General features: G+C 41.0%; 1 protein-coding gene across 5 annotated transcripts in view; it reads left to right on the top strand.

The window, feature by feature from the left end:
- The window catches only part of SUGCT (succinyl-CoA:glutarate-CoA transferase), a 1155962-nt gene that overhangs the window by 432391 nt on the left and 697255 nt on the right, over positions 1-26316 (top strand). For all 5 annotated transcript variants that reach the window (XR_012799210.1, XR_012799211.1, XM_075586600.1 and 2 more), the window contains exon 11: positions 17604-17701. Coding sequence is in view for 3 of the 5 variants with exons in the window: in XM_075586600.1 (XP_075442715.1) it covers positions 17604-17701 (98 nt within the window). In the remaining 2 variants the exon portion in view is untranslated. The remainder of the gene's footprint in view (positions 1-17603; positions 17702-26316) is intronic.

Raw genomic sequence — 26316 nt, 5'->3', positions numbered from 1 at the left:
GTATACTATAAACAGTGTCTCTTGGAATGTTATCTGTGCTAGTCGCACAGGAACCTTTTGACACCTTTAGCCATAAAACACATCCACACTGGGGGAAGGACTAGCACAGATAACATTCCAAGAGACACTGTTTATAGTATACCTTTTGCTTGCTTCATTCATTGTAACATCGCCGGAAGAAGAGATCAGTGTATCTCGAAAGCTCGCACAAATAAAAGCATTTCGTTAGCCACAGAACGGTATCATCTATTTATTTTTTGATTTTATATATATATATATATATTTATATATATATATATATATATATTGGCAAAGGGTCTTCCCTTTGCACCTAGTAGTTTACCTAATAAATGTAATCTATTTGTTAATTTGAATAGGTTCATAAGGATAATCACCTTGATGACACATTTTGGTATGAAAAGTAGGGATAAACAAGAGGTCTTTAACACACAGGAACAAAATTGCATAAATGCAATGTCTGCTCTTCTATCAAATGGTATATCACCTTTGGATGGGGGGGTGTCCATAGAGGAGGCTAGTAGCGATGCTTGTGTCGATTCTAGTCTGGATATGGATCTATTAACACAACACTCTATTGGAACAAACATTTACACCTTGTAGTCATTTGGACGTGTTCGATTTAGGAATTTTCTCATCTCAATCAGTTCTTTCTCACTCTCAAGCAACTCAAATTCTAATGTGCGATTTAGGCTCCACCTCACATAATTTAGGTGGAATAATAATACTACATTAGAGATCAGAAATTCACTTTTTACTCCCAAATCCACTTTCTTCCTCTATCAATCAAAGCGGGGATTTGTAGAAACATGTTATGCTCTAGTCCTGAGGGACTTTTAATCTCTATGTCAGAACAGCCCCACACTACAAAAAAGAAATTTACACAAAAATGAGCTACTTGCCTTGAAAGAATTAAGTCAACTGGGACATCTAGTTATAAAGCAATCGGATAAAGGTGGGGGGATAGTCCTTCAGGATAGTGTGGATTACATAGCAGAAGCTAATCATCTCTTGGAAGATAGTTCATCATATGTAGTATTGGAGAGGGAACCGATGGAAATGTAGAAAAAAGACTCTTGTCGGATGCACAGTCTATGGATGTGATAAGTAGATTGGAATTTAATATTTTGTTTAAATGATTTCCTAGAACTCCAGTGTTCTATCATATACCCAAATGATATAAAAACATTGAAGTACTGCCAGGAAGACCTATAGTTTTGGGGGTGGAGTAGATGACGTCCAGCGTGCCCCAGTATGTGGATTATTTTCTGCAGCCCATTGTGGTTAAATTAAGATCTTATATCAGGGACATGCTGCACATCATCAACTCCTTCTCTGGGATCCCCTGGAAATCCAGTTACGTCTGGGCCACATGTGATATGGCCTCTTTGTATACATGTATCGATCACACAAAAGGTATAAGTGGGGTTGAATATTTTTTGTTACAAGATACAGAATTACGAAAAATATAGAGAGAATTCATTTTAAGAGTCATTCAATTTATTTTAGAACAAAATTATTTTTTATTTGAAGACATTTATTATTTGCAGGTCTGTGGAACGGCCATGGGGACCAGATTCGCCCCCAGCTATGCCAACCTCTACGTGGGTTTGTGAGAGAACTCCCATGTGTGGGGCAATGCAAGGTTGGGGGCGGGTCTGGTGTTCTATGGCCGTTTCATAGATGACCTTTTGTTTATTTGGGATGGGGAGTTAACAACAATATGGGGTTGCACTTTACATTGGAGACGAACAATTTGAAAGTCAATTATTTGGATTTGGAGCTCCAGGTTAATAGTGATAACAAGATTGTGACAAAAACTTATTTCAAGAAGATTGCCACAAATAGTTATTTACATCACAGCAGCAACCACTATAAAAAGTGGTTGGAGAATATCTCCCGGGGCCAATTTCTCAGGGTCAGGAGATGGGTGACGCCCGTTGCACTGCCAGGTTTGGGGACACTGAACGCACCGTGTGAAGGCTCCGCCCCCGTGGCACACCCCACGACGAAATGCCTAACGCACGTTGATATTTTCTGTATTTTTATATTGTTTTATAATTTTGTATTTATAGTAAGATTACTGTATGTGGATTAATTAAGCAAGTGATCTATAGACACGCTGATTTGTATGTTTACAATTAGAGCACATACAATACACATGTGTATAGCTAGTTCATGTCTTATCTGATTGGTTTCTGGAGGTATATATACATAGTGAGCATACCCAGAATCCATCCCCTGATGAAATCAGTTAATCTGAAGAAACGCGTAGGGTTATATGTGTTGCTGAAATCAGGGTGGTTGTGAGCGGTGTACCCATATGAAAACATTAAGGGAATCCGCTGCCCCATTGAAAACGTTCCCTACCCGGAACTGAATGCAGTAGATGTGTGTTGCTGGAGGAGGATCTGTGAGCTGACACCATTGGGAGTTCCTGCTGGACAGAAGTTTTGTGACGGATTGTGCAGATAATCGTAGCAGAGGAGAGGAGTTACATCAACTTGATTGGGGCATGAGTATTATCTCATACAATGCTTGAATATATTCTTTGTTTGTGAGTTTTGAATCGTGATCAATGGAAATTTATTAAATATTATTAAAGATAATGCACTAGGATTGGGCGCTTTTTCTTTTCTTTTTTCTATGTAGGGAGGTCGTTGTACCCACAAAGAAGGCTGCCAGCATCCTGTAGTGCACCAAGTAAAAACTATTGGGACTTTTCATCCAGTGGATATACATTTGTATGGTTTTTTATCTTGGACTTTTTTTATTGTTTTTTTCATATAAGTTTTTTATTTTTTCATATTTTTTATGTCATATTATTAGTGTATATATTATTTTTTTTTATATATTCACAACAATTTATAGCACCTTGATATCAGCAACAAGTATACTATTTCATCAGATCTTTACCAATCAGTAGGTGATTGAAGACTCAATTCTGATGGGACTCTTATAGAAATAATGAGCCTTTACTACGGTTTTTTTTGATTATCACCACACCCTTAATTGTTTAGTACCACTATACATATAGGCGCAGTCTTTATATATATTATTGTTTGGGTATGTTTGGGTATATATATACACAACTGACACCCAAGTGAAACACAGATCAATTAAAAAGCCACTGCTACCATTGAAAATGTTTGTTTAGGGGTATGACATCCCTGATAGCCCCTGTTAGTGGAATATAACAGGGTATAGAATCAGGTGATCTTGGTACCTATACCACTTCTTATAGTATAATGTGGTAGATATAGGTAGGTATGAGGATAGAGATAATAGTTTATATAATATTATCTCCCCTGATGTCTGTGCCCAAGGAGATATCTGTATGCTACTATGCTTCCGTTCATGAGTTAATACTAGGGAGATCATGCAGGAAATGAAATGGCTGCAAGGAAAGGAGACAGGAAAAGTATGTCACTGCGATATTAATAGTTTTGCGGGGATATTACTGACATGTGATAAGCACTGTGCACATGTATTTTATCAAATATAATATACCTCACCCGAACCTCCTGACCCCAAGCTACGACTCGGTGTACGCTTCGCTAATGTAGCTTCTTCCGGGTGGCGTCAATCCTCTGCAGAGGATCTTTTATGCAGAGCGGTTACCATGGTAACCCTGTTTGTTGCAGGAAGTGAGGTTAATTTTAGAAATCTTGTTATATGTATCAATTGTGATAGAAGTGACTGATGTTTTGTTACTGTGGTTATTTTGTTTCGATCTCACAAAAAGGAGAGGCTGTTCACTCAGTAATTTAATAGCCTAGGAACAGAGATCAAAAAATAATTAAAAGTGGAGATTAAACCATGGACCTTTTACGGATTTGTTATTATATATGTAAGGAATCCATACCTCGGTTTACTGCTTACCTTGCCTTACAGACCTGTGCAGTCCTGGAACACTCCCCATGATATATTCTGCAGCTGTGCAAGCTATTACTGCAGCCCCAGCCTGGGCTCAGTCATTAGAGCAATGCTGTCACACGCCCCTTTTGCTATTGGGTTGCTGACCTTTAAATACAACTTTCCCACAATGCTTCTCTGCCGAGCATAATCCTTCAAGGATGTTCACTGTGTTTGCCACAGCCACCTGTCTTGGCCACCCTGTTGCTGTGTTCATGTTCTTTGTTCCTAGTCCATGTTCCTAGTTCCAGGTTCCTGGGGCCTGCTGCTCTCTCTCCAATGCAGAGGCCGTGTCCTGGTTCCTGTGCTGAAGCGGTGGATCTCCAGCGTAACTTCAGCTTCCTGTTTCCTGAGGCCTGCTGCCCTTCCCATAGCAGAGGCCTGTCTCTAGTTCCTGGGGCCTGCTGCTCTCTCTCCTATGCAGAGGCCGTATCCTGGTTCCTGTGCTGAAGCGGTGGATCTCCAGCGTAACTTCAGCTTCCTGTTTCCTGAGGCCTACTGCCCTTCCCATAGCAGAGGCCTGTCTCTAGTTCCTGGGGCCTGCTGCTCTCTCTCCAATGCAGAGGCCATGTCCTGGTTCCTGTGCTGAAGCGGTGGATCTCCAGCGTAACTTCAGCTTCCTGTTTCCTGAGGCCTGCTGCCTTTCCCATAGCAGAGGCCTGTCTCGGGTTCCTGGGGCCTACTGCTCTCTCTCCAATGCAGAGGCCGTGTCCTGGTTCCTGTGCAGAAGCGGTGGATCTAAAGCGTAACTTCAGCTCCCTGTTTCCTGTGGCCTACTGCTCTTCATTTGGCAAAGGCCGGTCTACTAGTCCCGAAATCTGTAGCTCTCTCTCCTTGCACAGGCTCGTTCTGGACTCCTGCACTGAAGCATTGGGTCACCAGTGCTGCCCGGCGGTGTGCCCACTCCGGCCTGCCTATCCCTTCCGGAGATCGGCACCATGGGCCATGGTCGCCGCTCACGCAGAACCCGCTCCCACCCTGCAGCTTCTACGCTGAAGCGGGACCTTGTTGACTTCCTGTTACTGAAACTCCGCTTTGATAACGTTTACCCTGATATCTCCTATCCTGACCCTGGCTCGTCCACTGACTACGCTGCTCACTCCAGTCCCGACCCTGTTATGTACGACTACGAACTACGCATTCCGGATCAGTGTGCGCGGTCTAAGGTCGGTGATTACACAACCCCACCTCAGCCCCGCGGTCCGGTCCTGGTTTGTGGCGAGCACATCCGTGACAATATATAAATATATAATAACGGTGGTATAATTCTGCATGGAGTCATTTAAATTCATAGACTGATTCATCTGATCAGATGTATAGTGGGGCAGCTACATGACCTATATATTCAGTCTTTTAATTTTTTGTCTTCTAATGTCAAGTTCTAATGCTGGACTTAGAGAAAGAAGGTGACATCAATTCTCTATATAGTCATATAAATGCCTATTACTGTAGTTGTATGGCAGGACTACAGGACTAGTAGGCAGTTGATTCTGACATGGGTGTCCAGTTATTGGCCCAAATATGGAAATATTCTTATTGGTACAGTAATCAGAGTCCTGGGCAGATTATGGTGTAAGTATATTGGGTTGGGAAATACTTTTTGGATGGCTTATATTTTTTAATTAAATATATATCCTCCTTTGGTATCCTGGAAGTTGGATAGACTTATTTCTCCCTTTTAGATGAAGGACATATAGACGAAACCCTCATTTAGACCCTGGGTGGATAAAGTGCCCTGTGTATTGATCCACCTTGCTTTACACTGTAGTAAGACCTTGTCCCAGTTGCCCTTCCTGATGTTTTTTTGGGGGGAAGGGAGGCAATCCCTGGATGTTGAGTCCCTTGGGAATGGCCATATGTACTTCCCTTTTGTGACATGAGATTGGTGTATCTAGGCCATTTCATATGGATACGATGTGTTCGAGGATACACCTCCTTAGTTGTTGTCTTGTTTTGCCTACGCATTTTGTTCCACATTCACATGTAACCAGGTAAATGACTCCTTCCATTTTGCAATTTATTAGATGTTTGATGGTGAATTCCCTCTGTCTGTTTGCGTTTTTTAATTTTTTACTCGTCATCATGCTTTGTAGTGGCTACATTTGAAACTCCCTGTCGTGTCTTTCTGTAGCCACATTTTCGTGGATGGCTGTGAGAGGAATCTATGAACAAGAATGTCCTTCAAGGCTTTAGCCCTCCTCCACATCACTTTGGGGACTGGGCCCAAGGCCTCTTTTATGTCTTCATAATTTAAAAGAATATGCCAGTGTCTTTTTATAATTTGAGCTATATCTCTCCATTGTCTGTTGGAGGAGGCTATACATCTTATTGTTTTCTGTGGTGTTGTACAGGTTTATCTTTCAAAAGGTGCTCACACGGTGTGTGGAGTACCCGATGATAGGCTTTTTTTGACACTTTGGAGCTGTAGCCTCTTTCAAGAAATCTGTTTTGCATGTCTTGAGCTTGTCTTTTGAAATCTGACCGTTGTGAGCAGTTTCTGCGAATACGCAGGAATTGTCCCGTCGGTATGCCCTTGATGACTGTAGAGGGGTGGTGACTCTCAGCTGTTTGTAGCTGTGCTTTTCTGTAGGTAGTGGTTTTGAGTTTACTGTCCGTTTGTGACGGTTCAAGGGATTCCTGCTTCTCAATGTGTCCCCATCACCCCTGTTCTCCCTGCCTCTGACCTTCCTCCTCCGCCTCCTCGTTCATCTCTCCCTTCCTCCTCCCGCACCCGTTCCTCTGCGCCCTGTCCGGATGAACGCCCAGCTGTCACGCGCGTTCCCCGCAAGGTGCACACTTATCCCCAAACTCCCGATTCCTCCCGCGGCACTCATCGCTCGCGGCGCCCCTCGATTCCCTCTCCTGCCACGTTATCTCCTAAAGCTGCTCCTCCTGCCCCATCGCCGTCCTTGGCGAGTGCTCCCGCGGCGTGACGCTCCTCACGCTCCCTGGCACACACTGTGTGCGCATCCAGCCCTTACAGAAGGCGCGCGCACACGCTCCACTTGTAGGTCTTCCCTGAGCCCTGGTACCGCCCCTCATAGTATGCAAGCCATTTCCCTGTCTGATCTACCTGTCTCCTCCCTTTCTCCTTCTGACCTATCTCTGCAACCCCTCACTCTACCCTCTGCTCCTCCTCTCTCTCCCATTGGTGCTCCCTCCTTTATAATCCCTGTCTGTCCTCTAGCTCATTGCTCTGCATAGCTTCTTGTGACCCCTGTGTGTGCAGTCTCTATGCTTGGCTCTCCTGTCTCTTTCAGTGCTGGTTCCTGTCCCTGTTTACCTTTGGATCTCCCTGGCTTGAACTCTGCTTTGAATTGGATTACCCTGCTTTCTCCTGCCCTTAGACCCGCATTTGGATACGTTTACGCTGCCTTCTCCTATCCTCGAACACTGGTTTATGGACTTGATTACGCTGCTCTCTATTACCCCTGAACTCTGGCACACGGACATTACTACCCAAACTCTCATACCCAGGACATTGCAAGTATCTGCTAACCTTTTCTCAACAGGCCCAGCCACGCACTACCACACTCCGGGCACGCCCTCACTGCTGTGGGTGCGTGTTATAACCTTACCCACCTCAGTACTGGGGACAGGCCTGGTCTGCGGGCATACAGGCGTTACACCGTTGTTTTTTAGATTGTTAAATCCAAAAAATCGATGGAGCTGAGACACTCTACCATGGTGAGTGTCAGGATGTAATTATTGGTATAGAGGAATTCTTCTAGACATTTTTTTGGTTCTTTCCATATTTACCAAAATATTGTCAATATATCTCAGCCACATGTCTATGTGGCTAGTATATTGGAGATGTTGTTTAGAGAAGACTATTACTTCTTCCCACCACCCCAGATAGAGATTAGTGTATGTTGGGACACATGTAGTGCCCATTGCTGTCTCCTTGTGTTTGTTGGTACATTTTTCCGAAATAGAAAGTAGTTGTGTGTGAAGATGAATCTTAATAGGTCATTGCATTTTGTGGACAAAACTGGGTGTAGATAAAAAATGTTTGACTGCCGTTATCCCCGTTTCATGCTGAATGCTAGTGTACAGGGATTCGACATCTAAGCAGACCAGAAATTTATTTTTATCTAAGCAAGTACCATCAATATATTTCAGTACATTTTTTATATCCCTGATGTACTGTATGAGGGTAGTGCTGTGACAAATTCACTCAGTACTTTGTCTGTATACACTTATTTTTACTGTCAAGTTTCTAATACCTTAGACTATTGATTTTCCTGGGGGCTTGCATGCATCCTTGTGGATTTTGGGGATGGTGTAGAATGTTGCAATTTTTGGGTGTTGTACCATCAGATACTCCTATTCTCCCTTTGAAATTTTATAATCATCAAGGACCTGTTTTAGTATCGCAGTCAGATCTCCAGTGAAAGTCACGGTTGGATTTTTTTGCAATGTCATATAGCATTTTTTATCATTAAGTAATCTTTGATTTTCTTTTATGCAGTCTTTTGTGTTTAGAAGTACTACATTACCTCCTTTGTCGGAGGATTTTATAGTAAATTCGTTCATTTTACTTAGATCTCTCAGGGCATTTTGTCCCCCTTTGTAAGGTTGTTAGTCTTTTTTTGTTATGGTTACAGTTTCACGGTCAGCTGTGACTAGTTTAACACAAGTTTGTAGATTGGAACTTATTTTAGGCCCAAGGGTGAAAAACTTTGAGCCTTATGGTTTGTGAAAGGCCCCTTGTCTGGTGTTTGTTCATTTTCTTCTAGGAGGGTGTAAGGGACATAATGAGTTAAACTCCCTTTATAGGGCAGGAAACTGCACTAGTGTCGGGTTTCCTACCTGAGCTGGGAGGTGGATATAATTAACTCCTGATTGAGCAGGGATTAAAGACAGGAAGTTGCCAGAGACAGGGAGTTAGTTTTTCCCCAGGAGGGTAGATAGGCTCCTCCCAACCAGAATGTACCCTGGTTGTTCTGGACCTTAGGACTACAGGAAGCAGGCCTGCAGGGTCCAGCTGGGACTCTCACCCAGGATAAAGATTACTAAGGGCAGGATATAGCCTGCTCCCCAGAACCAGTCTTCCTGGCTTGCTGAAGAAGTTACACAGAGACCCAGGAAGGGAATACCCTGCAACACCAGATAAGAACTTTATATACCTTTCTTTTACATAAGGACTGTATATTTCTTGTTGGACTGGTGTATTGTAGCATAGGATTTTGGTCTGATAACCATCTTAGCTGGAAGCCCTGTTAGAAAGGCCTATGGTAATGTTAGTTAGTTTCCCTAAAGGGAATAGGATTTTATTTTTTGGTTTTGCTTAAAGGGACAGTGCACTTAATGTTTAGTTGTTTTTTGGAGAATAAAACACTACAGTTAAGCATTACGTACGGTCTTAGAGTCTTACTGACCTCGCCTACAGGCTGCTCCATCACAGAGGGCTATTAATGTTTTTAGATGTTACATATATTTGAGATCTAGTTGGCTGTTTCCCATGTTTTTTTAGTAGCGGTTTGTCTTTTTTAGCAAAGTATTTATGCAATAACATTTTGTGAGCGAATAAGTTTACATCTTTGATCTTTTCAAAGAGGTGAAAGTTAGAAAAAGGTGAAAAGGACAAACCCTTAGATAGTACATTGATTATATCCTCTGCAGGGTGATTCCTGACAGGTTGTTCACCCTCATTTTATCCTCAGTGTGTGTTTCAGTTAATAGCGCCTTATCTTTTTCTTTGCCCTCTCATAAGTTAGGGTAGGATAAGCATTTACCCTCTGGGAGCAGGGAGTCCCTGGAGATTAAATTGATGGGGTTAATTTCTGGAGACCGCCTGCATCAATCCTATGTAAAACAAAATAAAAATAGGGGGAAAAAACTGTCCGCTTGAATTGCCACATTAAAGACACAGTTACATATACACTGGCGACACACTTTATTCGAGCTCGGCTAGTCCCACGAATTCGGGTATACCCGGGTGTATTGAGGTTTGTGACTGTTTTCTGCCCGAGTGCATTGAGGTATTTTCCAAGCAGGGATTGAAGCATTTTATTCCCGCTGGCTGCAATACTGCACAGTATATATATATATACTGCATTACAATTCATGAATTTATGCCATCTGGTAGACACGCGAAGCATTGCAGCCTATTAAATCCTAATCATTATCATTTAACAGATTAGCCGCCCGTCAGCCAGGCATGAACCCAGGCTGGAAAGGCAAACGCAACGGGGCTTGTCAGAGGTGAGGAGCGGCGCATTCCAGGTATCTGCCAGGTACATACTAGGTATTTGCTCGAATAAAGTGTGTCGGTGCAGTACTACATCTTGCTGCTTAGGGAGAGGTTGTTGATAACTTTCATACAAAAGATTTTAACTTATCAAAAAGTCCTGATAGTGACTAGGAGCCTTTATTACTTGCCCACTTCTTATAACCGTTTCCTGTTGAGGCTCACTAGTGTTTTCAATAGTGGTTTGATTCTGCTCTTCTGGCTCAACCTGCTGTCGATGTACATCAATTTCCTGTCCCTGATCATCAGGTATATTGTTATACTGAATGTCCTCAGATAATGGAGACGCAATGTCTTGCTGTATCAGTGGTCTATATGGCTTCAAGTGTTTTCGGTGCCTTCTATAGCAATCCCTATCAGGTGTCACAACATTAAATGATCTTGGCTCATTCTGATCTTTTGGACAATTGCTGGTTGCCATCCCCGTGTGGTCTCCATACATACTCTATCTCCTTCCTGAAAAGGTTTAAGATGCTTGGCTCTTGTATCATAACCTCTCTTTTGTCTTGCCTGTGCCTTCTTCATGTGTGAATAGACATTTTGAGGGACCTTGCTTTGCAAGACATCTGCTAGTAAATTGGACCTTAACACATGACCCATTCATAGTTTTTCTGGATGGTGTATTACACCTGTTATTGGAACATTTCTTAAACTCAGCAGCACCAAATGAGGATCATTCCCTGTTTGTTTTGTTTTGATAAAAGTCCCTTTCACAGTTTGAATGGTCCTTTCAGCCATTCCGTTTAACTGAGAATACTTTGGGCTTGAAAAGGTTACATAGTTACATAGTAACTATAAAGTAAACTTGACATCCTATTTTTTGGCAAAAGTAACTATGTCACAGCTGGCGAATAGTACATGGTCAGAGACCATTTCTCGTGGTATACCATGCCTCGCAAATAAGGCCTTCAGCACTTGAGAATATTTTGAAAAATAGTCTACTACAAGCAAATAGGGATGACCATATATATCAAATATGTTTGCTGCAATCTTTTACCATGGCATGGTAGGTGTACAATGTGACTGCAGTGGTTCTTTTTGGGTAGCATTTCTTGACAAGTGACAGACATTTCAATTTCTCTGCTCACGTTGGTGCTGTGTGACGGTGAAAAAATAGGCGCTAACACTATTAGTGACCACTTAAAATAAGGTGATAATAAAATATATATAATAGTAGTGCAAATATGTGAATAATAAAACGTGACAAAAATATTGAATTAAAACCCCCTGCTCAAACCCATCTGGCAGGGACTGTTTCCTCTGGTCCCCAAATCGTAGAAATGTATTCGCAATCCAGAGGGAGCATATAAGGGAAATAAAACAAAACAATCTTAAGTGCTGACAGTATAATACAGTGAATAAGATCTGTTGAATTCTTGGCTCCTATGTGCAGCCGGTTTCGGCTTTGGGATTGACAATCACTGCCACTTCGTCTCTCCTCCTCTGGGCGGCTCTCACTCAACACATTTCGCCAATCAGATGCGCGGCTTTATCAGGAGTGTCATTAATACTCCTGACGAAGCCACGCATCTGATTGGCGAAACGCGTTGAGTGAGAGCCGCCCAGAGGACGAGAGACGAGGTGGCAGTGATTGTCAATCCCAAAGCCGAAACCGGAAGTGATGTGACGCGACGAACCGGATGTGACATGACTCCTCAGAGAGTCACCGGTAAGCAGGGAGCTGACTGCAGAGGCGTCCTACCACTAGATCGCTGAACGGAGGCGGGGGAATAACATCATTCCTGAGCCTGAAGTTCTTCCTGTTATCCAAAACTGCTCTTTGTTGCCCGTTTATTACTGAAATCCTGTGAGTAGGCTGCACATAGGAGCCAAGAATTTTACAGATCTTTTTCACTGTATTATACTGTCTGCACTTAGATTGTTTTGTTTTATTTCCCTTATATGCTCCCCCTGGATTGCGACTACATTTCTGCTCACGTTGGGCCAGCATATTACTGTCCAACTTGTGCCTTAGATCTTTGAATAGCTTGATGTGCAACATGTAGCCTTTCTACGATATATGCTCTGATGCTCCTGGGTATGATGCATTTATTGCCTATCATTAATAAACCATCCTCAATATGTATCTCATGTCTCATTGGCCAGTAAGAGTGTATGAATTTGTCAACTGTTTTCATCCAGTTGGGCCAGTCATGAAAATGCATTGCTTTTAGAGCACTGTTTCACTTGCTGTTTTTAGTTTCTGCAGCAAATGTTCTGGAAGAGTTTCTGCAAATCTCAAGGAGTATATAACTTTCTCATCTTCAAGGTCAATGTCACTCTCAGATGGCTGTTCTAATACTGCTCTGGATAAAGCATCTGGTATCAGCATATCTTTTCAAGGGGTATAGACAACTTGAAAAGTTATATTTTTTGCAGTTTCAGAAACATGTGCTGTAATCTTGCAGGAGCTTTACCTAAAAATTTAGTGACAATGGCTTCCAGACGTTTATGATCTGACAACACCTTAACTCAGTGGTGCGCAAACTGTGGTGCGCAAAATTTTTGGGGGGAGGACACGGGCTTTCAGAGGCGCCACGCTCTTCCCCATATTGAAATAAAATGTTGGTGGAACACTCGAGGCCTCTATGTGTCTCTTACCTTCTCTCCGGTGACTTCTGGCAATGCGTCACCATAACAACATGGAGTCAAATGACACCACTGGCTCAAATGGCAATGCGTTGCCATGGCATCGTGATGTCACATGACGTTGTGGTGTCAAATGACGATGCCGATGCAGATGCCGGAGGAAAGGTAAGGTGGTGGGGGACGTAAGCAGTGGGGGAGAACAGGCAGGGGGGTGCAGACAAAAAAGTTTGCACACCCCTGCTTTAACTCACAGCCCATACACATATTGTAATGATGATTTTTTTTAATTTAAAGACTATTGCTAATAACTACAGCTGAACCCCGTTATAGCGTGGTGCTTGGGGTCCAAAGAATGAGATGGTGTTATATGCTGATCGCGGGGGAAAAAATTTGCCGCTAAGATTGCACGGCTCAAGGGTTTCACGGTCGCTGGAGAGGGAGAGTTGGGATAACTCTCCCAGCTGTCCCAGACCTGGCGGCGCAGCGGCGCCCCCACGCAGGACTTACCCGGTATCTGCATCAGCTGGTAGCTCTCTCTTTTCCCTGCTTCTGCCTTCAGCTTCCATGAGAGAGGAAAATCAGAGCCAGTGTCAGTGTGTGTCTGTGTGTGTCAGTATGTGTGTGTCTGTTTGGCGGGGGGGAGAATCTCACGCAGGCTCTCCCAGCAGTGCAGTATGGAGAAGCCGGTGGGGAGTCTGTGAGGTGGGTGGGGGAAGGTAAGATCTCCCAGTGGCACAGTGCAGTCAAGAGGAGCAGGTGATGAAGTCCCTGCGGGGGACGAGGCCAGAGTCTGGTTGGTCACAGAGATGCTGTGAGGAGTGTGAGCTGCCAACACTCGCTATGGCCTCTTCTGCTTCGTCTACCTCTACAGAATCTGCTGCTTATTATTGGGAGCCACACTCACACCGCGTTATAAGCAGATCCGCGTTGTATCGGATCGCGCTATAACGGGGTTGAGCTGATTTTTTCAATTTGTACACTGGCGACACACTTTATTCGAGCTCGGCTAGTCCCACGAATTCGGGTATACCCGGGTGTATTGAGGTTTGTGACTGTTTTCTGCCCGAGTGCATTGAGGTATTTTCCGGCAGGGATTGAAGCATTTTATTCCCGCTGGCTGCAATACTGCACAGTACATATATATATACTGCATTACAATTCATGAATTTATGCCATCTGGTAGACACGCGAAGCATTGCAGCCTATTAAAACCTAATCATTATCATTTAACAGATCAGCCGCCCGTCAGCCAGGCATGAACCCAGGCTGGGAAGGCAAATGCAACGGGGCTTGTCAGAGGTGAGGAGCGGCGCATTCCAGGTATCTGCCAGGTACATACCGGGTATTTGCTCGAATAAAGTGTGTCGGTGCAGTACATAGTTCTGCTCGGCACTTGTCAGGGCTCTGGATGTTATACTGTAAAAGTCTTATTTATATGGAGTCATACTCTTTTATACTCTTATGGGTAGATCCCCAGAAGTCCATTAAATACCTAGCAAAAGGTGACAATGCTCACATTCAGACCCTGAAATAGGTATTTTACAGGGTCTCGACGAGTGTAAGACCACAGTTAGGTATGATTTAACTATCGTGTTTTTATTCACTGAGTTCTTTTCCTCTCTTGTCTTCTCTTATTTTACTTTAATTACACACCTACTCAGTTTTTTTTAGGAGTCCTTTAAGGTTGCATGCTCAAAGTTGTCCTAGATGGCTCAAGGCAGTCCTATTTTCTGATATAGTCATTTTCAGCCTTTATTATACCTCTGTTAATTTATGTCTCAAGATTTTTTTTATGGTTTTGTTAAGTCTTTTCTGCCAAAGAATAATTGGTAATTTAATTTGAAAAGAATAAATTCTATCAGTTAAACTGTATGTCCTAGAAATTCTTCTTCCTGTGGTATGTTCCAAATTAATGTCCAAAAGCTGTTTCCAAAAAGATCTTATTGTATTTCCTTTTTAGATGTCATTCCGGTTTTCTCCAAGGAGTATTATCTTGAAATGCTTAGATTTCCTCTAGTGTACATAGTTTTTCTTCATTATGCATTTAGAAAAAAACATATGTCATAAATCTTTTGTGTTTTACAGGTTTTCCTGTAGCTGAAACCTATCAAATGTATTTGTTGGAGTTCATAGTAGATCTGAACCTAGAGCTTTTTTGTTAACTGAAAGAGTAGTTGGTCATTGGTAGAGGATACCGACTGTGTCCTTCCAAACCCTAGATTTAAACTGGAGATGGTGATACAGGTCAATGGTCATGTTTCCATTTGTTAAACAATTGGGTAAAGCTTAAAAAAAAATCTGTGGAACAACTGGGTTAAGTTTTTTTTAAATGGTCCACGGGCAAGTGCATTTTTTTAACCAGGCTTTTTGACCTTCACATGTCACGCCCACTGTCAGTGCACTCCACTACCATACTGTACCTTACAATTATGGCCAATGCTCCTATATTCTGAGTGTATCTTCTCCTATTTATTCTATGGAGAGAGAGGCACTTGGAGTGAATCCGCTGCTGTTGGCAAGAGAGAGATGCAGTATAATTTGTTTAGCCCTCTGTCACTCTTCCAAACAGGTATCTGGCAAATAGTAGAAGACAAAAGTATGCTTTGTAGGAGACATAGAGGAGGATTGTAGAAGGCATAATGGAGTCTTGTAGAAGGCACCAGTGTGCTTGGTAGTGGGTATAGGAAGTTTGGTACAGGCCATAAAGGTGCTTAGTAGGGCATGTGAGACGTTTTCTGGGGGGAAATTGTAGTGTGAAAATTAGAGTTATAGGGTAAGACATTTTTGTGGGGAAATGGGGCGTAATTAATAAATATTTTGGCTGCCAATTGGAATATCAGTGTATATTTAAAGACTTATTTATGTAATAGAATCTATTTATTTTAAACAGAAGTAAACGTTTGTAATTAAGTAATACCCCATGCCTCTTTTTACTATCATACTTAATGAACTGTTTTTTTTTTCTTGCTTGTTAGGATTTTTAAGGCAAGTAGAGAAAACATACATTGTAAGTGAAAGTAAAACGATGCACAAAGGAGAGTGATAAAATACAAGTAATAAACAGTCAGAGTGCGGCAGATTTAAAAAAAATAAAATACAAATGATATGACAAAAAAACCACGGCAGGAGAAAGAATCTGGATCATCAATGGTAAATCTGGCGGAGTAACTATAACAAAGTTAATGGGTTTTCCTATGGCGCATATTGTACTGTATTCCCATCTGAGTGACAGAAGGGATCGTAATGGACCCAATGGTTTTGCTATATCACACTTACCAAAATATGTGACATTCATTTATTATACGTCATGGGGACATGTCTAGGGTAAGGATTAGTTATGGGGTCCCTTGTTATATGAGCACCATATATGACTTGGTAATCTTTTTGCAAGGAGATGCAATCGTGGGATCACCACATGGGAATACATGAGCCCCTTTGGTAAAAGCATCTGCAGCACAAGTGAGATAGGATGCTAGACATACAATATTGACATCCAAGTGCCAAGTACATTTTTTAACCCATATCTTTAATCATTACTATTTTACCTATTCTCTCATAGTCCTCTGCATCCAGAATTGTTTCCCAGTCTGCTATTTGTTTACGTTTGCTAGCTTCACCATTCTCAGAGGGTAATTGGTACTGTAGGTAAGGGATTTTAGACTTTTTCGAGAAGGCTGTGTTGAAACTAATTGTTTCAAAGAGAGTGAGATATCTAGATAAAACTCTCCATTTTTGGAGATGTTAGCAAATGGGTAAGTTGTTGATTTCTAAAAAGAAAACCTGCTCTTGGAAATACTGAAATTAGTTAAATGTGGCCTTATCTATCAAGAGCCATATTTATTACGAGGTCCTAGGCCATAACGCATTTTTGGGGCATATTTACAGTAATAAGAGGTACTAAGCCCTATAGCGCATTACGGACCATTTGACTGAACGTAAGACTTGACAATGCTTAGTAAATATGGCCCTAAGGCCCAGATATATCAACCTCCGGTAAAACAAAAAATTTATATTATGGCCCAAAAAAAGCTTTATTTTTATAGTGTAATAAATCAAAGTTGCACTGCTAAAAAGTATTTTTTTATTAGATCCTTAAAAAATGTCATAATACCACATTTTCGGACATTATCATGCCATACATCCCTGTCTGATATTTATTGGAGCCTGATTAATGGCAGAAATACTGCACTTTTTAATCACCTGTTCAATACTGGCGTTAGCCCTATCTTGCCTATGTATATAATGGCCATTATATTGACCATTATATACATAGGAAAGATAACCTGAAATAGTTGATACAATATAACTTTCAATACACGACACTACATATTAACTCTTTAGTAGCCAAAGTGGTCAACTAGTCATGGGTTTCCATGACTAGCTGACCAAAAAGGACTACGAAGGGGTTACTATCATCATTAAGCTACCCTTGCTACCTTAGTGGCTAGTAAAGCATTGTCATGCGGGTTTCATATACTGTGCAGTACCAGTTCTTTTAACTTTTGATCACAATTCTTAGAAAATAAAATAAGTTATTCCATACTTTCAACAGTAACACAATGTCGTTTATTGTCGTGGATCATTTTTCTTTTTATAAAAAAGAGAAAATGTACTTTTTTTTAAAGTTTAGTTTACTAGCGTGAATGTACATTATTTCTATTAATATTATATGTCTATGAACATATGTACCTGTAATTTAATCTGAAAGTTGTCTATCATGATGATAAATGTTTTAAATGTCTTCTTGTGCCTTAAAGGTTTTGAGGATGCAATTCCTTTTATTTTTTTCTCTTTGTCTCTGAGCCAATTTTATTTTCACTTTATTTAGATCCTGGGTCTACTTGAACTGAATAATGATTCCAGATTTAAGACTAACAAACTTAGAGTCCAGCACAGAAACGAGCTCCTTGCAATGTTGGCAGCACGGTAAGTTTCTTACAATTAAATAATGGAATTAACATAGCCTGAAACTTCGAACAGGCAGAATAATAAAGGGCATATTTATAAAACATGTTGAACACATGGATGGAAATATAAATATGGGACCAATGGCAATGATACCTTTGCTGCATGAGGGATTTGCAACAACCGCCTCCAATTCAATGCACTGCAGACCCCTCTGGAACCGAAGGATTCAAATCTGTGTTACTGTCCGGGTTAAACTGGGTATAATACTTTGCATTAAAAAGAATGCGGCCCACTAGGTATGAATGAGTGATACCTATGTGATAAATATGTGAGCCAGTTCATGGCCTTTTGTCTTGTCTAAGAGAAGTCATTGAAGCATTGTGATTTGAATTTAATGGAAATTATCCATGTATTCCTTCCCAAATATTCAATTATCCAATAGGAAAGATCAACATGAACACTGTGGCATTCTTCTTAACCTTTAGGGTGCACTATTGGGATCCTCTTGATATCACAAGGGTCAGCATGCTGGTGGCTTTTGTTCCACCCCGGGCACGTCATCACTTTTTTTGCTAGTTTGCCTTGTGACATTACATTCTCCTGAAGCAGTGAAAATGTACCGAATGGAAGAGGAGAACCCTCCTCTTTCATTTGCATTATTGGGCACCAATGGACTACCAGCACGCTAAACGTTATAGGTGCAATCCCCCCTAGGTCCAAAATGTACCCATGGCAGTGAGTTCAATCTGCACAAACAAAAAACAAGAAAAACAGACATCTCCAGTATAAGTAATAAAAATAATTTGTTTAAGTTACTGTAGTTTGATGAGAAGAGACATGGGGGAGTTTTGCTTTCCTCTGGCAACCTCCTTTTCTGTGATATCACTACAGATGTAGGAAGACTATCTCTTTCCGGTATCAGGGTGAGGTGCAACATTCCTTCCACGGGAAGACTTTGCTTACTGCGGGAAGCCAACATTATGACATCCCGTGGGTAGGTGGGTTTTAATTAATTTTAATTGCAATTTCAGTACCTGTCCGGTAGATGACACAGTGAATATCTTTGTCGGTGTCCTCGATGAGGCTATTAAACAACATAAGTACTTAACAGTACAAATATGAATATTTTAATATTGGTATGTTTTAAAACACAATTTGTTTTGCTACATTATGTGTCTGTTATAGGGTTAACTGTAAGATCATGCACATTTTCTTAAGGCAAACACCATTTCTAATACACCACCACAAACTTTGTGCACATTAAAATTCATACAATGTTTCTAGGATAATTGTTTCTTTTGAATGCCACTCCTTTTGTGTTCCATGGAGATGCACTCTTTGCATACTTTACTTACTGTTAAACCGCGGAACGTATGTATGCGTGTCAAGGCTTGTTGAAGTTGTCAACACGTGTGTGTCAGCACACATTTAAAAGATTTGCTTTTTTATTTCCTTTTTAATCATTACACACAAAAAACAACCTCCACCCAACTCCTCAACCTCCATCATGTATATTCTAAATTAAAAGACATTACTTGGTTTACCATGTGCGACCCATTAATCTACATGTATTAGCCTCACACCCTCCAAATAAACACTTCTCACCTCTGCTCTGCCCTCTTTTTGGCACAATACCCAAAGAACACACAGTGGTAGCTGAAAAAAGAAATATTTATTACGAGAGGTGATATACTGTAGTACAGTTCAGTTACTTTAACTGCAAGGTAAATATCTTTAAAGAGTAGTTATAGCTGTTCTGTATGGCTATATGTAGGGCCTATCTTTTTACCAGCAGCAAACTTCTATAGGAAGGAGAGCGGTAATATGTACAGTCTTTCACAAATATTAGGCCAATACTTTTCCTTGCTGCATACTCCATAAGGGCATTTATTATAGTGTCACTGAAACGTCATAGGGGTAGGTTTATTGGCTCATCTGCTTTACATAGCATTTCCTTGGAGGTGTATGACTCCTCTCTTCAGGAAAGATCCCCTACCAATTTTCCAATTACATAGTTACATAGTAGATGAGGTTGAAAAAAGACGTACGTCCATCAAGTTCAACATATCCTAAATTTAGACAACAGATACTTTATCCTATATCTATACTTACTTATTGATCCAGAGGAAGGCAAACAAAAAACCCCATTAAGGGGAAAAATTAATTCCTTCCTGACTCCAAGAATTGGCAATCGGATTAATCCCTGGATCAACATTCTTCCCATGTTTACTTATTTGGTATATCCCTGTATAGTTACATAGTAGATGAGGTTGAAAAAAGACATACGTCAATTAGTACAGGTATATTACACTTCAATGTCAGTCTGAACATCACTTCCCAAGAGTAGGTGAATGTATAAGGCTGACAGACAGAGCAATATATGTAAGTTGTATTATATTCACAGCAGGGAATTTGTGCACCCACATAGTAAGGTAACTATGATACTGGCTTTAGCCAGCTTTTAATTGCATTGCTCACAAAAGCATATGCTTTATTTAACCCCTTCAGGGCTTTCTCACATTTTTCACCAGTCCATGGGAGAATAATTACATATATTCAGTGTAGGTACCTGCATTCGTTTATGCCTTGACGTTGGCTGCAGGCTTATAACGCCTTGGCCAAAGGGTTTAACTAAATAACCCTTATTCAAGAGATTACTATTTTATTTTAGCCTAATTGGTAGGAACGCAGGAATTGTTCTTTTTGTTTTTCTATATGTAGGGCCTGTCTTTTTACCAGCAGCAAACTTCTATAGGGAGGAGCACGGTAATATGTACAGTCTTTCACATAGTTATACCTGTGTATGGAAACATATCCCATTGGTTGCTGTACCATGTGATAGGTCACATTAGTTCAAAAGGATATGACATCACTTTAAGGGATGATGTCACATCCTTTTGAACTTAATTGACCTATCACTTGGTACAGCAACCAATGGGATTGTCTTCAATTCCATTGGCTGTAATACCATGTGATATAGCCATGTGGTTTTAAGGATGTGACGTACGTCCCTTGGAGATGATGTCACATCCTTAACAAAAAAATGAGGCGGGCACATGATACAACGTCCAATCAGATTGGAGCTGTACCATCTGACCTGAAAATGTGACATCACAGGCCATATATAAGGCCTTGACGTATCATTTTACCTCAAGAAGCCAACGAGACAACATTGTGTTATGGATTTACCATGGGGCTATGGATTGACAGATGAAGATAGAAGATTAAAGAGAAGATAGAAATAATTACAGAAGATATAGTGATCCCGGGGTGGGTGGTTAGGCCTCCCCGGTAGGTAGCGGGGGAGGGTGTGTTAACCCCTTAATTACTATAGTGGTTATTAACCGCTAAGGGGATTAAGGGGTTAGGGTCCATTAGATTGTATTTTTTCTTGTATTCTTTCTGGCATCAGAGGACATGGACTTGCAGTATGTTGACGAGGACGCCCTTCAGGATTTCAGGGGTAAGTAGATTTATTTACTTTATTTTTGCTGGCTGGCTAATGTTTTATTTAATAATGGGCAAATGAGCCCATATCTTGATAATAGTTATTTTGCCCATTACCGTACTGTACGTGTTGGGGATGTAGGGGGGTGTATTTATTGCAATGTATTCCACATTTTTTTTCCAACAGGATTGGTATTGCAGGCCAGCGGGGACCTGCGTGGACCACACGAGGACCCCCGGACACCCACAGGGACCACCTGAGGACCCCCAGACACCCACATGGACCACCCAAGGACCCGCGGACACCCATGGGGACCACCTGAGGACCCACAGGGGCCACCAGAGGGACCCCAGACACCCGCAGGGACCACCCGAGGGCCCCCGGACCACCACGGGAACCACCTGGGGCCCCCGGATACCCATGGGAACCACCCGAGGACCCCTGGACACCCGCAGGAACCACCCGTGGGAACCACCCTCAATAAACCTGCTATTGTACCTTAACCCCCTAATTTCCTTAGCGGCTAAGGTAATGAAGCTGCTTTAATATAATTTTTATTAATAGTGGGCAGGAGCAGGGGGTCTCCTGAGCTGAACCGCTTTGGTTTCTGCCTCAGGGACCCCCTGCTTCCTGAGTCACAGGCCCCTGTATGGGGCATCAGGTGCCGGTACCGTCCGCATCACGTGACCGTGGGATTTAAATACTGGAGGAGATACCAGCACCCCATACCAGGGACTGTAACTTGGGAATCAGGGGGTCCCCGAGGCTGAAATCAATGAAGTTCATCTCAGGAGACCCCCTGCTCCTGCATACTAATAATAAAAATTACATTAAAGGTGCTTCATTACCATAGAAGATGGCCGCTACGGTAACGAATTTGTTCAATTTTTTATTTGGGTTTTAATACTAGTGTATTGTAGCAGGGGGTCTCTGGAGCAGAACCTTGTTGATTTGAGGTCCGGGGACCCCCTGCTTCCCAAGATACAGGCCCCATTATGGGGTGCTGATATCTCCAATGCATTTAAATGTCCCGCGTCACGTGACCGTGGGAATAAAATGCATAGGTGATACCGGCACCCCATAACGGGGCCTATATCTTGGGAAGCAGGGGGTCCCCGGACCTCAACTCAAGAAGGTTCTGCTCCGGAGACCCCCTGCTACAATAGAAAAAATAGAGTGGAGCTCCATATCTGTGCTCAAAAGTGAGCATGAAGCATCATAAAGCAAAAAGAATATAGCAATTTCAGATGATCATAATGTAACAAAGTGTCAACAACGAGTACAGGTATCTTCCAAATAAAATTCTTGCTAGTGTGTCTAGTCATATATAATGCTCCAATTAAGGGCAGGAATGACAGGATTAAAGGGAATATGGTGTGATGACCGAGCTGACCAAACTGAATGGATAACCGGACCCCATCAAAAACCTCATGTAGAAATCACTCCCCTGTTGCTAGACTAGATAGGCCTAAGAGTACTTATTAAAAATATAAACAGCTTGAAGTTTAAAGTACTCACACTTAGCAGTAATATGTCCTGTAGTCAGCATGCTACTGTTCCGTTAGTTCAGAGAGATGGTATCCCGTGGAGGAAAATGCAAACAGCGCACAGCTTGTTGAGCCAGAAAAAAGACGACGGTGGCTGGATCAAGAATTAGTAAAAAATTGAACTCTTTATTGGGTCATCCAAACAAAACACTCACAAAGCACTGTGAGAGGATCCTCTGACACGCTTCGGGCTAACCTGCCCTTTGTCAAAGAGTGCACTGTTTGCACTTCCCTCCACGGGATACAATCCCCCTGCTACAATACACTAGTATTACATTTTATATTAAAAATGTTTGATCTCTGGCGAGATTTGCGCAGGGAGAGGTGGCTATCTCTTTGCAGCAGAAAGAAATCGGCAGGTGAGCCCTTTTCAGAGAGGCAATCATCACGTCGCTGGCTACTCGCCAGTTTTGCAAATGTTGCTGTCACAGGTATTCTGGGCTTTCTGCATTCCGTGATAGCAGCGCTGTCAAAACTGGCGATTTAAATAGCACAGCGATTTTTTTCCCCCGACGCTTAGTGCATAGGCCCCAAACATAGCAAGAGGTAGTATTAATGGCTAAGACAGCATGTTCAGCTAGTGGCAACAAAACATTTCTATCAATATACAAATAGACACTAACATTAACCCTCCCAGTATCCACTGGTCTTGTGAGTGATCATCAGTTATAGTATATACTGTAAGACAAAATTGGGTCACCACCAGATAAAAACATGTGATTATGCATAGAAAAATAAGTATATATATATATATATATATATAAAAAAAAAACACAGTCGTTATTAATAGTCTCTTATAAAAATCTCAGTCCTTTGGTTCTTCGAATACGTGTGTAAATGGATCCGTAATTGCTGATACCAATTTGCAATGTGACACATGTAGTTAAGCAACTTTTACTGCAGTATTTGTTGTTAAAGTAATTGATACGGGCCCTTCCACCTGGGTTGTAATGCGTGTTTCTTTTGGGAACCTTGACCATCACCCAATCACCAGGTTCCTGTTGGTGCACTTTAAGGTTTTCCGTTGTTGTCTGTACAGCTTTTACCTGCGCATGAATAGACTTCAAAAGTTTCATTAATTGCAGGCAATATTTACTAATTGTCTCATCACAGATTGTGTGATCTTTTACAATCCGTTCCTTTGAACTGCCTGTTGTCATTGGTCTACCCATAAGTATCTCATAGGGGGATAACTTATGTTTTCTATTAGGGGTGCTTCTGATGGACATTAGAGCCACAGGGAGAGCCACAGGCCATTTCATTTCCGTGTCATTACAAATTTTAGCAATGTGGTTTTTGAGGGCTCCATTAACCCTTTCAACTGCCCCTGCACTCTGTGGATGATGTGGGCAATGATGGTACTCAATTCCCAAACTCTTACAGACAGTTTGCACTGTCCTGTAAAATGAGTCCCTCTGTCTGAATAGAAATGGTGAGGCAACCCATACCTAGGGATAAATTCCTGCAGTAACTTTTTTGCTACTATTTTAGCATCTGCATGTAAACACAGGTAGGCTTCCACCCAACCCGAGAAAGTACAAATCATTATCAACCCATACTGATAATGCAAACTTCTAGGGAGTTCAATAAAATCAATCTGCAGATTTACAAAACGGCCCCATGGACAAGGCGGATGATTGTGCTGTGTAGGTTTTATAGACTTTCCTATGTTATGTTGCCTGCAAAATGCACATTGCTGGCAAAAATCTGTGGTGGCCTTGGACAGGCCTGGTGCCCACCAGTCTCGACTAATAACTTCTATAATCCCCTCTATTTTTTTTTTTACATGGAACATCCCATGTGCCATGCGAACAATATAAAATAATAGCGAGGAAGGCCAATCCACTTATTGCCCTCCAGCTGTGTGGCTCCTCAAGACTCCCACCTGTCACTTTCATGGTTAAGCAAATTATCAGAAAAATGCAGCAGGTCCATGTCTGTGCTATTTGGGTCAGGGTGAGCAACATAGAGAGGCGTTACAGCCAGACATTGGGCTTGTTCTGCTTTAGAATTGCCAACAAAGATAGGGTTTTCATTATTTGTGTGAGCTGCTTTAACCTTCCCTCTTTTAAATTACTGCTGTTCAAAAATCAGACAGGACCAGTTCATTTAAAAAAAAACAAAAAACAGTTTGTTTCCTATTATACGTTTGAACAGAGAAACCTTGATAAAAAAAAACAAGACCATCTCTGACATCTTTCCTATAAAACAAAAAATCTAATTGTTTTACTCACTATTTATTTCTAATTCCTTATCTCTTTTTTACACAACATTTTTATTTGCCTACAACTCTCTCCTACCATTATTGGACCATTCTCTTTCTTTTGTCTATTTTATTACCTTACAAAATTGAATTTTTTAAAACTTTGCGTTTTAGATATATTTAGTTTCAGTCCTGACTCCTCTAAAACTGCATATACAAAACTTTATTTAAAACTTCCTTATATACTACTTCATATTTTATTTGTATCAATAGATCATTTACATACTGTAACACTGTAACTCCCACTCCCAGGAATAACAAAACCTGGGCTACGGTAAAAATATGTTAATAAGATATAGAATTACTACAATATAAATATAAATCTATACTGGGAATCAGTATGCAATACAATTTTTTTTTACAACTGCCACATTTTAGAATGTTCTTTTAAAACATTACACTAATAAACTAACATACAATACTACATAGGTTTATTTTAACCCTTATTATTCTTTCATTCTAAATCATTAACTATCAGAGAGTGACACACACACACACTTCTCTCCACGACATGTAATAATTATACCGTCTAAGTATTTACTGTACTATGATCTTTCTAAAAACAAATGACAAACAAACAAAAAACATTTAAAGAGGATGTCCCCCCGTTTTTGCGAAAAACATAGAAATTATAAGACAATCAGAAATTATACGCTCTGATTTATAGCCAAATAATTACACATGATCCTAAAACATTATACCTTGTCATCGATACAAAAAATCTACACTAAACATTAGTGCAGTGTTTACTTACATTGTTGCTGGGAAAAAAAACCCAGTTTTAATTCTTATTCTTGCAAAACAAAAAAAAAACTAATTTAATAAGAATGTTCCTTCTCTTTTCTTTTTCTAATTCATCTGAATGCTTTCATATTAATACATTAATTTCTTTGAAACTACTTTGATAACTACTTTTACATTTTAAATTCAAGCCATTTCTTTCTAGGTTAATGATTAACTTGCATGGCACACAGACGTGTACTGTAACTCCTTCTGTGTATCTTTCAGTGAAAAAGGGTGAGGGGGGCAACTAGTGCTGCAGCTATTTTCAAGACAGAGAGACAGCTGAATTACTTTTCGTTTTCCTGATATAGTTCTAAGAATTTTGCAACAACTTTGGAATAAAAAATACTGATTTTTCAACACTAGTACTGGACATTTCTTACCATTTAAATCTATTTCACACGTATCATTTCTTCCTCATATATCAAGACCAGCTTGTTCACGAGCTCAAACTTTCTTTTAACTTTATCAATGTTTATCTTTTATTTATGTTTTTTTTCTGACCACTTCTTAACGTGGTTCAGAGTACTCATTTTAATATCTACTGAAGATTTAAATTTATCCTCACAAATACCTATTTTAATAACCACTG

This window comes from Ascaphus truei, chromosome 2 (assembly GCF_040206685.1).
Source record: "Ascaphus truei isolate aAscTru1 chromosome 2, aAscTru1.hap1, whole genome shotgun sequence".
Taxonomy (NCBI): Eukaryota; Metazoa; Chordata; class Amphibia; order Anura; family Ascaphidae; genus Ascaphus; species Ascaphus truei.
Note: the sequence above shows the minus strand (reverse complement) of the source record. Positions and strands in the feature narration are given on the sequence as shown.